Source organism: Pieris napi, chromosome 15 (genome assembly GCF_905475465.1).
Source record: "Pieris napi chromosome 15, ilPieNapi1.2, whole genome shotgun sequence".
In the NCBI taxonomy this organism is placed as follows: domain Eukaryota; kingdom Metazoa; phylum Arthropoda; class Insecta; order Lepidoptera; family Pieridae; genus Pieris; species Pieris napi.
Window position 1 is genome coordinate 956,174 of NC_062248.1, and position 15,677 is coordinate 971,850.

The 15,677-nt window shown below is 32.9% G+C and overlaps 1 protein-coding gene across 2 annotated transcripts in view; it reads right to left on the bottom strand.

Moving 5' to 3' along the window:
* LOC125056607 (glutamate receptor-interacting protein 2) overlaps nt 1-15,677 on the bottom strand; it is a 202,522-nt gene that overhangs the window by 25,390 nt on the left and 161,455 nt on the right. For both annotated transcript variants that reach the window (XM_047659793.1, XM_047659794.1), the window contains 3 exons: nt 4,230-4,439; nt 1,375-1,619; nt 610-902 (listed from right to left, as the gene is read on the bottom strand). In XM_047659793.1, coding sequence (XP_047515749.1) covers nt 610-902; nt 1,375-1,619; nt 4,230-4,439 — 748 coding nt within the window. The remainder of the gene's footprint in view (nt 1-609; nt 903-1,374; nt 1,620-4,229; nt 4,440-15,677) is intronic.

A 15,677-nucleotide genomic window follows, 5' to 3' on the forward strand; every position in this document is an offset into this window, starting at 1 on the left:
CGTCTCACTTATTCCTACTTTTCGCCCCACTAAACCAAATCTGCTACAAGGTAGCGCTTCGTCGTTGTTTCCATATAAACAATGGTAACCATGGCAACCAATAAAACCCGTCCACAGGTATAGCATTTATTTGTTTCTTACGAATCTACTGGTTCGAATAGAAAAATTGTTCAGTTATCAAAAATTGGTAAACTTTTATTACAAAAGCAATTATTACAAAGCGAAAGTATTGGTATTTATTATAACAGAAGGAACAACACTATAAAAACAATAACTAACCTTAAAATATAATAAAATAACTAAATTGTATTATTAAAAGGAGTCCCTTAAATAATAAGTTAATAGCAAAAAGGTTAGTCGACATCACAGGAGACCGAAGAGCTGGCAGCTACCTCGGACAAAGAATTAGTCTTGCTATTCAAAGGGGTAACGCTGCCAGTATTTATTTTTTAAATAATAGCGGGGAAAACGAGCTTGCGGGACGATCAAAAAGGGCAGTCTTCGCAGCCCCTAGACACCCATTTTTAGTGGGTGCGTTGCAGGCCTTTAAAATAATAAATAATTTTATTAGCTAATTTATGAATCCAATTATAGAAATATTAAACCTACCTGTCACTAATACTTGCAGGTAATATACTGTCAATGTAAATTGCGTTACACGCCCCAACCCTTTGGTACGTATCAGATCCAGAACTATATACATCGTCAGAATACCGCTGATTACTCAAGAAAAGCCCCAAATCCTCGTTACACGGCCTTTCAATCTCGATAAGTAAGGGCCCACTCGCCAATTTAACAGATTCCATGATAGATACATCATACTCGATAGTTAGGCTCGTCACTTGCGGGCAATTCTGGAGTATTTGATGGACCTCTGATAGTGTTTTGTTTGTTAGGGATATCTGGAATAAAGATAATAAGTCAGTCTTCTCTATATAAAGGTCTTTAGATTTTTTTGAGAGCGTTCGTATTAGCGTGCTTTGATACTGTAAAATATAGAACAAAAATTATTCTTTCGCAGGGAACCGAATCCTCTCCGGGTTGTGCGCCATGTGTGTGCAGTTCGTGAGATATAAAGAAATTTCCCGTAGGAACCCTTTGGAATCATTTTTGTACTTATTAAGGAAAACAGCTTCTAAATCGATTTTTTTTTAATTAAGCCCAGATCTGAGCCTGACTAACTTAGATTAAAGGTGGGTAACATGTTTGTTCAGGGTAAACAGCGTGTTGGTAGAAAGAAAAAAGCATGGCTTCGCAACGTTAGGAAGTGGACGGGTATTGCGACTGCAGAAGAGCTGCTGCATCTGGCACAGGACAAGACACGACCTCTAGTAATGGAGAGGCACCAAAAGAAGAAGAATATTGTTTACTCACATGATCAACTTTCAACAGCCGATCACCAGGTTTTATCCTGGATGTATTGTACGCTGCCCCGCCAGGTCTGACGTGGGTGATGACCAATGGTTGTGCATCCAGAGATCTGCTGTTCAACACCAGATCAGCAGTTGGAGCCGCGTTTTCCGGAAGACCACCACGTATTGTCACTCCTAGTGATCCTCCAATTTTCTCAACTGGAACTTCTGCTAGCTTCGTTGTGATGTAGAGGGAATTTTGTGATGCTGAAAAAAGTATTCTCAAGTTAAAAGTATATTAGTGGTTATCATAGCAGCGTCTAGGAGTCTGTTATAGCCCCGGTATGAAGCGAGAGTGACGGCGCATAGACTACTCGAGGTGGTTTTAGTGGGTATTGCTGACCCAGTATCTGAAAAAAACAGAGATTCTAGTGTGGGTCTCTCATACCCCTGTAACTGTCAGGGGAAGGGGTTGCGCAAATAAAGCCCGTCACAGACTTAGCTATAATATATATTAATATTTTTATGGCTAGGCATATTACTATATATTTTCTATACTAATTTTCGCGTGACCGCACACTCAGCTATAATATATATTTCTGTGACGTCACCAAGCGATACCGTAATATACATTATTGCATATTACTATATATTATGGTACTAGGACGACCATCAATTAAATGAAGGCAAAATATATATTTCTCAGTGTGTGGTAGCTTGCTATAATATATATTATAGTACGGTATATTAATATATATTATAGCTAAGTCTGTGACGGGCTTTAATTTCCACCTTGGATATAAAATAAAAAGGTGTATGTTATAACTTGGTGAGAAGATTAAAATTCAATTAAATTTTTTAAGGCTATTTAATCCAGACAAGCTGTCCTCTTGTGAAATATAAAAAATTCGATAGCATCCATATTTTACAAAAAGGTCTGGTATCTTTGTATTATATACGAGATGTTAATCTTTATTTTAATTATGTACATAATATTTTGAAATTGGCTCTGTTAGCCGGTAAGCTTAGTAATGTTATATTTTACTTATTATAATAATCATTCATGAAATAAATTTATTATCGATCGTTGAAAACAAAAGCCTATTAAAAATGTATAAACGATAGATGTGGACCAAATTGGTTGTAATGATGGTAGTAGAAATAAATAACATCATTATACATAAAACAAATTTTTTTAAAAGTTAAATAGGAAACAAAAACCAACGCGCAGTTAATAATTAACATGAAAGTTTGTTGTGGTAGAGTTTTTAACATTAACTTTGTTGACTTTTTCTTGTGTTTGGTTACCTATGTGCGCTCGTGACAATTTTAACTTTTTAAACTTACTTTTTAACTTTCGCTTATATTTGTTTTGTAATAGAAGTTTACCAATTTGACCTAACAAGTATCATCACACTGCTTCAGATATTTATGAATAATAAATCGAATTAATTACATACTTAAAGAAAACATTGCATTATCTAAATAAATACAGATAATGCAATTTTTTTCTACAGCTGTGATACTTTTTTTGACATTCAACACCTTTTGTCTTCAGTCACCGTGACCATGCACGCTGTAAAGCACGTGAAACGTCGGTTAAATTTAAAATTATGTTAAATTGTAAATTTATAATAATACATAACTTTAATCCGGTTAAAAAGTGTTTTCTTTTAATGTGTAAAGGTTATGTCAATAAAAGACAATACTAATTACATACTGTTATTTAACCCATAGGGACAAACAAATGATTGGCAAACAGAGACTGACACGTGAATGTGACAGAAAACCATTTGATTTATCTAATGAGGTGTTTTATTTTTTAATGTTTTGTTGACTCTGAGGTTTCAAAAACTAACACAGCACACGCACACACTTTATACATAGCACACACTCATACTCCCCGTCTTATACTTGTGTTTGATTAGATGTAACACTAAGACTACGTTATCAAAAAACAATTGTTTTAAACACGCACAATGTACCACGGAATTATTATTATCTAGTTACCCACAACATAGGGGTGTGTGGGGACTATCGATGGATGGATTTTGTCACAACCATATTTTTTTAACAAATGAATTTACATCATCAAACATCTCGAGAACCATTGAAGAATAAGGAGAGAAACGTGAAACTACTAAACATAAAGGACTAATTTCACATAGAAGGAAAGAACAAAGAAATCCAAGAATGAAACATAAACTAAAGTAAAGAATAGCTAAAATAAGGAGGAAGGGTGCCGTTCGAGTACCAATGACTGTGGTACCTCGTTATGCTGGTGAAGTCTCGGGCATTAAGCAAATGTCAAAAAGAGCATTATTATGTGATTTATAATGTTTTATTAGGTATATATAATATATAAAATTCTCGTGTCGCGGTGTTTGTGGTTAAACTCCTCCGAAACGGCTTGACCGATCATCATGAAATTTTCTGTGCATGTTGGGTATAACTGAGAATCGAACAACATTTATTTTTCATCCCTCTAAATATTAGGGGTAGTCCACCCCTAATTTTTTTAAATTTTTAGATAAAAAATGTTTACAAAAAATTAATTTTTTTTTGATACAGCATTAAAAAATACAACAACCCCTAATTTTCACCCCTCTACGATCAACCCCTATTTATTTATTACAAATGATAAACATGGCAAAACGACATTTGCCGGATCAGCTAGTATATATATAAAAATGTGTAGTGGTTTTATTACAATAAAAAACGTTTTCCTTTTTTGACATAGCTGCCTGTATAGTTATTTGTATTTCATCAATTATCTCACTTTAATGGCAAATATAAAATTAATTACTAATATAAATAGTAACTATAATGACTAAAATATTTGCGGTCTTAAAACAATTCGTATTCAAAATATCTTACCATAGTTAGGCATATAGTATTCAACTTCCAAAGATGCCCTCTCTTCAACATTGTCCAATAATCGTAGAACTTCTTCATTAGTAAGTCTAGCAGTGGAGATGCCATTGACGCTGCAGATTCTATCTCCCGGAGCCAGCCGGTCGGATTCATGGGCTACCGAGTCCTTGGTAAATCCAATAATCGAAGGTATTACACCTGGTTCCGAACGACCTGAAAACAAAATAGATTTTATAACGAAATTATTTCACTATTTGTTTCTTTCTAACAAGTGGTGTTTACGCTATGATAAAAAGAGACCAAACTAGTTAAAACTGTAAATAATTCATATAGTTGGATGTATAAAGTAAATAGGTACGTTAGAGAATATATCGCTATAGTATATATATGTCAAGAGATAATGTAATAAGAGAACACGATATCATTTGTTTTATTAGAAATAATATCACGCAATATCATAGACATCTTACAGGGTGTAAATTGTCATTGTGTCTAAGTAAATTTTTCAGTACTGAATTTTTTTGATTATTAGTTTTATGATTAGATGATTTGGATCGATATTCAATCGTAGCTCCGGACGTGCGCACTGACTTATTTTAAAATAAAATCCAAATTCTAGACGACGATAAAGATAATAATCGCTAATATTAATCGCTTTGAATCTGCACTTTAAGATGTTGTTATTGAAGAGTCGTAGAAAACTAATTGATACAACGTTTAATATATTTATGAATCAGATTGAGTGCCCCAACATTTTACTTAAATTTAAATTGTACCCTATAGATACCCCAGGCATCCCATTTTCCCAGAAGAACGTTTTTTGGACAAAACTCACTGATATCCAGATTGAGCATTCTGATGAACGAGCTGATTTTTGTTTATTTTTTTATTCGTGTTTGCCTATTAGTGCTTGTCCCAATGTATCTGTGCTAAGCGTTGGCAAACTTTTATAAATTAAAAAAATAAATATGAACTACTCTTAAATGCAATACTCGCTTCAAGTGAAGACGTAAATACGTACTATTAATTCCCTTGATGGAGTGCTCTCTAACAATCTAAATGCTTTTAATTAGAGTTCACTTGCCAGCCGATGGATTATGCACAATGTAACACGTGAATGTTGTTAACGGTCCAATACATGAATCAATTAATCATCTACAAGGTATATTGGTGCTTAGGACAGACTATAATATAGGACTTACTATAAAGGTGTTTGTTACCATGGTAACCGATTTACTCATAATACAGGAAAAACACTGAAAGTTAGAATTTGATTGTTGTCTACGCTTGATTTCGTACTCTACTCACCGTAACTTGGTTATTATTCTTCCTAGAAAGATATTAGAGCGACTCATGTCCATGTGTAGTACCTTTTCAGAATCCCTATTAAATGCGCCAAAAATTTGTAATACAGGGTCACTTTTCGGTAGAGTATTTTTTTTTCACAGTCGGGTCCGAAGTAAACAAAAATTTATGATTTGAGAAATTTTTATATCGTATAACTTAATATTATCTTCAATACACTCAATAAACAACTATAAATACTATGTCTTACGCAAGGACTCATCAGTACCAATCTAGTGGATATTATGAAAAAGATACAGGATGTAGATTTTTTCGAATTTTAATAAGAATTAGTAAAAAAAGTCAATTTTCTTATAAAAACGCAAAATAAATTATAACTCTGCAGGGGTTGAGCTTAGGGACCTCCCGTAGAACAATTTTTTGCAGATGATGACCTCATCTATCCCCTAGTTGCGTTTGATCTACGACGTTTTGGCCACCATGTATATCCAAAAATGCCAAACGTCATCGCTATGAGTCGTCTATAGAACATTGCGTAGTTTGAACTATTTCGCAAATACTTGTATCATAAATAGTCAATACATACTCTATACATAATATTCTATCTAAAAATTGTTTTATCCTTAAGCCTCTCGAAAGGCCCTCAGGGTTTATTCAAAGTAAGCCTAGGACAGGCTTTAATGGACAAGGGAATTGTTGAGGCAATTACCATTTTCTGTCTCCGAGATTTGAGTTGACCTATTCGTATATTTCTAGGGCACTCGAATTGAACGTATGCACCCTGTAAGACCATCCAGCCGGTTCTTTACAACTCAATAGAGAGAATAAAATTTAATAAATATATAAAATATATAAATTTATAATTATTTTACAAAATTTTAAATTTTTCCCGACGTTTCGCGTGCTTTACAGCGTGCGTGGTCATCCTCTATTCAGAGACATTTCTGCAAAAAACCCTTCATCTTTTATTCGATATCAACTACGGGGAAATAAATACAGATAATAAAACTTTTTATATAGCTGTGATACTTTTTGACATTCAACACCTTTTGTCTTCAGTCACCGTGACCACGCACGCTGTAAAGCACGCGAAACGACGGGAAAAATTTAAAATATGTAAAATAATTTTAAGTTTATAATATTCTGCCTTGATGACCGATAATGTTAGTGGATAGTCATTTGACAAATGCATCGAATTAGTACTAGTATAATACTTAGAATATTATTAATACGACGAGCGCATTAATATTTTAAGTCAATTTAATTTTCAAAATGCGCCATTAATCGACGTCATGGCAAAAGCTGTTGGCAATGAACAAGGGTACTTCAACCGAGATGTTATATAAAAAAATTCCCAAACAAATTGTTCGGAATTTCTGCGTAATATTTAATATTATTTTTAATCCACATTATTATTAAAATTTACAGTCTTTAAAATACCCTTACCGATAAATAACTCATTTCTATTCTCTAAATGGAAACGTCGGTTAATTTTAAAATTATGTTAAATAATTGTAAATTTCTAATAATACATAACTTTAATCCGGTTAAAAAGTTTTTTTTTAATGTGTAAAGGTTATGTCAATAAAAGACAATACTAAATAGTTTTAATTATTCCAACTAAATGTTGGTATTTTCTAGCTAATGAAACTCGTTTCTGTAATTCCATTTAAGCTCCATGAATAATTTCGTAAGAAATGAAGAATAACTAAACACCTCGTTGTCTTTCTACGTATTGCATGAATAATCGTATTAGTACGTACGTACGTATTTTAGCAACAGAATTCTCATTTACAAATTGTTTATGTATAAAGCTTATTTATGAACTTTGGCCTATGATATTTTATTCTGTTTCACTTATTGGCACTCCGGTGGCTCTCTGCGACTCTAAAACCTCCGAAATGAGAAATTTCTCTCCCTGTGCTGTCAAACTCAAACTCAAAATATATTTATTCATATAGGTAAACAAGTAAACTTATGAACGTCAAAAAAAAGTTAAATTAATTGTAAATTTACATTTACTACCAGTTCGCAAGTCAAGGGCGTAGAGCGGGTAAGAAGAAATGGCAAGAAACTTTCTGCCACTCTTTTTATTTATTTGATCAACGGTATTCCTACAGCTACTTACTAAACTATATTCAAACAATTACACTGTACACAATAGCCAAAACGGAATACGCATTTTAACATACACAAAGCACAATTTCACCTATACAAATACAAAAAGTATACAAAGAATATATGTATTTATAATAAACTAGCTGACCTGGCTAACTTCGTTCCGCCCTACAACCTTATAATATCGTTGTTACTTTAATTTAACTTATTTTAGGATTTCATTAATGTTAATTATTACATTAATACAACTTTTTTGCAAATACAGAAATGTTTTATTGCTTGCCATTGCGAAAGAAGAATGGCAGTTTTACACATAAGGCATCTTCTCTCTAGCGTCAATATGGCGATACTGCATGTTAAGCACTTTCTGATATCCAACATCTTTTGATGAGGATCAAAGCATGGTTATGCATCTTCTCATTCACCTCAAGATCGGAATTTCTTGAACTGACACGAATTCGACGTAAAATGATGCGTAGTTTTGTCAACAGATGGCACCATATGGTTTTTGCATTCGTAAAATTAATTAATTAATTTATTGTTATTCGATAACTTATCCGATATTTTATTGCTTATTCTGCTATTCGGGACGGAAACAAATCCAACAAATCAAAAATCATGGCAATCGGTACAGCCGTTCTCGAGTTATAAGTGTGTAAGAAACACGACTTTCTTTTATATATATAGATTCTAAGTTCTAAGACCTAAGATTCATTGCTCATCACAATATATATATATATTAATTAATACAAAGGAAGAAATTTTAAATTATTAAGTTTTTTAAAATTATTTTTTAAATATTTTTTAGTAACAATTTTTAATCGCTAAGTTTTTAATATACAAATTGTTTGAACTGGAGCAAATCAATCCCAAGGATTGTTGGCCAGTCCTCCTCCACTCTGTTGATCTTTTACCATTTATTGGCAAGTACCTGTCATTAATTATCTACTCTAGTCTCAAGCTTTAAACACAATTGTTGGGTCTAGGGCTGTGATTGAGAGACTTTATCGTGAGACGGTTGAGTCCGTCCAAGTCAAAAGTCAAGTTTACATAACGGTATTGAGTTACATTGTTCTTGACAGACATCGCTAAGTCTGGTTTATATTGATTTGGTAAGATTACAAAGAAAATTTTATCTATAACTAACTGACCCGGCAATCGTTTGTTTTGCCATGTACATATATTATTTTAGTAAACATTTTTTAGTGCAATAAAAATAACTATGTATCTTCAATAATAAAAATAGGGGGTTGATCGTAACGGTGTGAAAATTAGGGGTTGAAAGTATATTTGTATGCTGTATAATTATAAAATTAAAACAAAAAAAATCTAAAAATAATGTGAATGTGAGTGGACACCCCCCCCTTACCACTTAGGGGTTTGAAAGATAGCATTAAATTAAATTAAATTACATAAAATATTTCATAAGAATCGGTCAAGACGCTTCGGAGGAGTATGGGAACGAACATTGTGACACGAGAATTTTATATATTAGAGATAACAGATAATGAAAACATGAACAATTATTATAATCCAAAACAGCAAGAAACATCATATTGAGTGTAGCAGAGTAACAAGAAATTAATTTCAAGTCGTTTTAATTTTTATGTTAATTAATGTAGCATAGTTAAGTACTTTAACTATTAATTAGTGTATATGTTACACGAATTAATGGTTACTTACAGTAACATATATCTGAATACAGAAATGAGGATGCGGAAAATCTGTGGGTATGTGTGTGCCTTACACATACCCACACACACCCTCCTAACACTCACGCACACACGCATACATACCCTCTCCCACTATCACACACACACTCACATACACTCACCCTCGCATACACCCATACAACTTTATTTCTACTAACTTCTAACTAGTTGACTGTTTTGTTTTTCTTTCCTTATTTAAACGTTAAATTTGTTTGCCTACCTATATATGTATGTACTTTTTGTTACCACTCAATATGACTTTGCTGTGGAATGGAAGCCTGGTTATCCATATCACAGGATCTTACCTGGTTTGGAAACCAGTCTCCTTCTCAATTGTAATCTTATTGTTTGTTGTAAATGTTATATGGGAGAAAATAGATAATAATAATTATTATTATTAAAAGTTTCTGTATCACATATACAAAAAATTCCATCCAATCTTTATTTATTTTGTATATTTATTGCCTCTTAAGGATAATCGCATCTTATAAAAATAAGTACAAACATAACCATACACTGCTTGTACTACAAGCCATCATCAATATAACGATGCTATTAAGCAAGCGTTGGACGCAGACCAAACTGCACTTCTCGACCAAGCGTGAAGCTATTAAGAATATTATGTGTATGCAGATATTTGTTCTTTTTTCAAATATAATCTTTTAAAATCCTTTATAAGAATTTGACTTTGTGTTTCGGGCGAAGAAACCATAGTTTGGTGCAAAGGTAGAGCAGATTTCTATCGACATAAAACACATTTTTTGTGCAAATTGGACGCAGAAGAAAGAAAGACTTGTGCAGAAGTTGTTGGAGACGGCTGATTTTTAGCAAATGTTTGAGTTATATAAACATATAAGAAAGGTACGATGTCCATGTGAATCCAATTTTCTACTGTACCTGTTTTGTTACGCGTTACGTAAATATTATCTAATATATAAAAATCTCGTGTCACAATGTTCGTTCCCATACTCCTCCGAAACGGCTCGACCGATTCTTATGAAATTTTTTATGCATATTCAGTGTGTCTGAGAATCGGCTACTATCTATCTTTCAAATGAGTGTCAACCCCAAAAAACCCAAGTGGTTTTTTTTTTAGAATTTTTTTTGTTTTTATTTTTTTATGATACAGCATACAAAAATACATCTAACCCCTAATTTTCACCCCTCTACGATGAATCCCTATTTTATATTATAGTAGAATCTGAACTAAAAAAATGTTTCCTAGAAATAATTTACATGGCAAAACAAACGATTGCCGTGTCAGCTAGTACTTTTATAATAGAATGCCAAAGTATGTTCAAGTCAATGGCCTCGCCAATTAGCATTATCAAACAGTTCCTGAAGCTATAAAAACTATTGGAATTATATAACTGGTATCGGTTCACAATAAGACAATAGAACAAAGAGAAAGTTATTAAAGGCGCTATTCGCTGGAAAGCAATGAGAATAACGGACAAACACTAAGCAGGCACATTTCTATTCAATTACACCACTTATAATGTCTATTAACTTTTGTATAGAGCAGTATTGGCGTAGTAGCTTCAGCGTGTGACTCTCATCCCTGAGGTCGTAGATTCGGCTGTGCACCTAGCAATGTGCAATAGAATTCCTGTCTATGTGCGCATTACACCGCTCGAACGGTGAAGGAAAACATTGTGAGGAAACCGGCTTGCTTTAGACCCAAAATGTCGACGGCGTGTGTCAGGCATAGAAGACTGTTTCTTGCATTGACAAATGATCAATAAACCAGTACAGAAATCTGAGGCCCAGGCCTAAAAAGTAGGTTGTAGGGCCACTGATTTTTTATATAACGGCAGCTGTCTCACACTGTAAGTGATACTGCTATCCATGGAGACTCACATTGCTAGAAGGCTCGCAAGTGCGTTGCCGGCCTATAATATCACGTATATCTATTTTTCTTTCCAATAAATTATTTATTAATAATACCATATAATTTTACCTATAAATATGTGTTGTTTAAATAAATTTAGGTAAGTACCAAATAAATATACAATCTCCATACTAAAACTCAATATTTTATAAGCGTTAGCTATAGAAATTTTGGTTTCGTGTAAGTAACATTTTGAGGAAAAAAAGCAAAACATTCAATAGCTATTTGAAGTTTATATTACGTTAAAGAACAATCGGTATAGGTTTAAGTAAACGCAAAACTACATATAGATTACCACAAACTAGGATTTCATCGATGATTTAAATCGCACTCGAATGCGACAAAATATTCAAATCTCCCGCGCATTTACATACGAAACGAAGATCTACATATACACTGATTATTCCATTCGGTTGTAATTAAAACATGTACTGGAAATACGAAAACAGGGAATTTACTATTGCTTGTGGTAATTTATAGAACGTTGCTAGACTTTAAAATATATTTAATGCGAGCTTTTTTGCGTAATTAATATTGGAAACCTGGTGTTATCTAATACTTTGGAAATACAATCAATGGTAACTTTGGTTTGTTTTAAGTGTCACGTCAGCGCTGATATGTCAGCGCGAGTATTTTATAAACCCCCTCTCTTTGCATCACAGTGTAAACTTAATAAGGCAAAAGGAGACAGAAGAGTATTAAAAACACTTAATTTTGTATAAAAAACGGGGGTATATCTATACTAATGTTATAAAGTAGAAAGTAATGTTTAACCTCAAAAACTAAAAACCGATTAATTTGTTTCACCATTAAAATCTTACAATATTAGTGATAATCTATTATTAATATTTTTACTAACATAAAAATTATCGATTTAAAATTTAATATATATGTTAACGTAAAATTGTAAACACCGTTAGATTGTAATCTATCTCTCGAGATTATAAACTGTCGAAAGATTGTGAACCTCAGCTTACTGCTTACAATTTAACATATTATTATTTGGTAGATTGTACTACACTAACTTATAGTTATAATTCAAACTTCTTTGGTCAATTACAGATTAATTTTACTTCCCAACAATTACATATAACTACCGAATAATAATACGTTAAATTGCAAGCAGTATGTTGAGTTGACAATCTTTCGACAGTTTACAATCTCGCGAGATAGATTACAATCCAACGGTTTTTACAATTTTACGGTGACATATACACTGATTATTCCATTCGGTTGTAATTAAAACATGTACTGGAAATACGAAAACAGGGAATTTACTATTGCTTGTTGTAATTTATAGAACGTTGCTAGACTTTAAAATATATTTAAGGCACGCTTTTTGCCTAATTAATATTGTAAACCTGGTGTTGCCTTAATTAATAATTTGGAAATACAATCAATGGTAACTTTGGTTTGTTTTAAGTGTCACGTCAGCGCTGATATGACAGCGCGAGTATTATATACCTCTCTCTTTGCATCACAGTGTAAATTTAATAAGGCAAAAGGAGACAGAAGAGTATTAAAAACACATAATTTTGTATGAAAAAGGGGGTATATCTATACTAATGTTATAAAGTAGAAAGTAATGTTTAGGGTCTGTTTCACAATGTACGGATAAGTTCTACATAAGTTCCAAATTAGCTATTTATTACTTATTGGTAGGATAAACACTATTGTTGCGTTTCACGACTGTCAGATAGCGCTATTCGTCACATAAAGTCCATCATAAGTTATGAGTCCGATGAAATGTCAAATAGCACAATTTATCTCCAAATAATTTATGTGTTGCATAGCTATTTGGTACTTTATCCATACATTGTGAAACAGACCCTTAATCTCAAAAACTAAAAACCGATTAATTCGCTTCACCATTCAAATCTTACAATATTAGTTATAATCTATTATTAATATTTTTACTAACATAAATAAATAAAATATTGGTTGTTTGTAAAGTAGGTTTACGATCGAGATGTTTACGTGATAACGACTTATTGGTGATATAAGTTTTTGGGAAGTAAGGAATTAATGAAGATAACAATTTTTTCAAATTTTAAATTACATCTATCGTTTTATTCACACTTTTGATGATAAATTTCGGGTGTAAAATGACAAGTTTACTTATTCGACTATGATATACATTTTTCTTCATACATTCACGGAATGACTGGCAGCGCTCGAGATGAGACGGGAGATCGGTCCGTCTCTCTCGTTATACCTGCGATCGCGCTCGTGAGGTTTTGGTGTGACACAAGTTTCTGAACATGTCACCCGACTAAAACGATTTTAAAGACGTTATCACGTCAAAATTATCGATTTTAAATTTAATATATACGCCAACTAGGAATATATCAAATTGTATTGACTATAACTATATTGGCTCTGTGGACGAATGATTGTGTGCGCACTCCGAACTAAAGGGAGAATCCCCGACCAGTCTAACCACTGAGTGACCCAAAGGCTCCAGGCTAATGTCCAGAAGTTGTATGCTTAGCGGTTGAACATACTTCGTTAGTGCGATTCAGCGTTTGACATCGTCCTGTTAATTTACATCAGCCCTGCGATTCTGTAACTCACTTTTCAAACTCACACAGCGGTTTTCGCATCGGCGGTCGCTCTCAAATCAGTCGTGAAGCAGTCATTTTATGATTTGGCATTCTGATAAACAATAAACTACAAGCTCCTACCTTTCCAGAGCGACCGCCGATGCGAAAACCGCTGTGTGAGTTCGAAAAGTGAGTTACAGAATCGCAGAGCTGATTTTAATATTGTCTTAAAAATATTTTTAATTTTATGGCTCACTTACCCATCAGGAAAAAAAATCAATTCAAACTCAACACAAATAGTAACGTCAATCTTCAATAATATATATATTGTTCATTCATGAAAAACCAACTTTTTCCATAAATTATTTTTTACTATTCAAAAGTATGTGGCCAGTATCATTACGCACTTATATGCGCCGAAATAAAAACTTTTTTATGTAAAATAATGTAACCATTTCCATAAATTCTTTTTTATTATTCAAAAATAAGTGGCTAGTATCATTACGCACGAGATAAAAACTTTTTTGTGAAGTGACAAAAAAGGAACATCAGATATAATTTTATTATAGATTTCTAATTCGCACATCATGTTAGAGATGCATTTTCATAACTTTCTAACCCGCTCTTGGCGCCGATGACGACTGTTCTGCGTTATACTTATGACGTGTAACCTACGTATCTACGTCAGTTTCACAATGTATGGATAAAGTACCAAATAGCTTTGCAACACATAAATTATTTGGAAGATCAATTGTGCTATTTGACACTTCATCGGGCACATAACTTATGATGGACTTTATGTGACGAATAGCGCTATCTGTCAGTCGTGAAACGCAACAATAGTGTTTATCCTACCAATAAGTAATAAATAGCTAATTTGGAACTTATGTCGAACTTATAGTACAAAAAGTAGTACTTTGTAGTTATCAAAATATTAAATAGAAATCTATTAAAAAGTTTTCTTTTTTTCATTACGTACCAGAGTCTCTAGCAATTAATTTAGTACGACAAAATTCGTTCATTAATTAGTAAACAGAATTGACCTATGTCGAAAAATTAATGACCTGGTATTTCATCTTGTTTGATAATAATTCAGAAATCTACTATTTTGTTTATTAACTATTTAATATTCCAGATTAGTAGCTAACCTACTATTTTGGAGGCATATCTTTTTGACGTCATATTACAAGTTGATTTTGTGGCTTTTTTGTCAAAACGACGTCCAAACCAGCCTGTATTTTGTATTATAATTAAGAACTTTGAGTCGTCATAATCTTATGACGTTTATTTTATTATAAATAAACTATCTCTATGTCTAAGTTTGGAAAATTAAAACATTAATCAACATATATTTTAAACTTTGTTGTTTTTTCTTAATGTATCTTTGTTTTCTCTACAACTATACTGTATAGCTGTTGTAAAAAGCTCCACTCGTCGCAAGTAATGCTTAGAAATTAAACACACTATGTATTTTATTTTATTTTTGCTCTCTCAAACTTCACACATGTCATGAGAACAATCAGATACTTATGAAAATATGCTACAGAATACACGTGTGAAAATGACATGAGAACTAAGAAGGCGCCGTGCTAACCAGATCCAAGCAACTTCCTCACAATCGACAGCCCGCAATATCGCAGCACACAACTCAAGAGGGGACTCTTTGTATCGGACAAGCCGCATGGGAAGCATCAGCGAATGTACACTGTAAATACATAATTATGTAGGAATAAAGAAAATAAAGTATTGGTGAAAACCGACGCTATCCTTTATTCGATAGTTTTGGAATTTATCAGGTAAATAAAAAAAAACAATCAAAAGTGCTAACCTTTTAAGATCTGGGCCGCAGATTTCTGTATCTAATTCATGATAATTTGTCAAT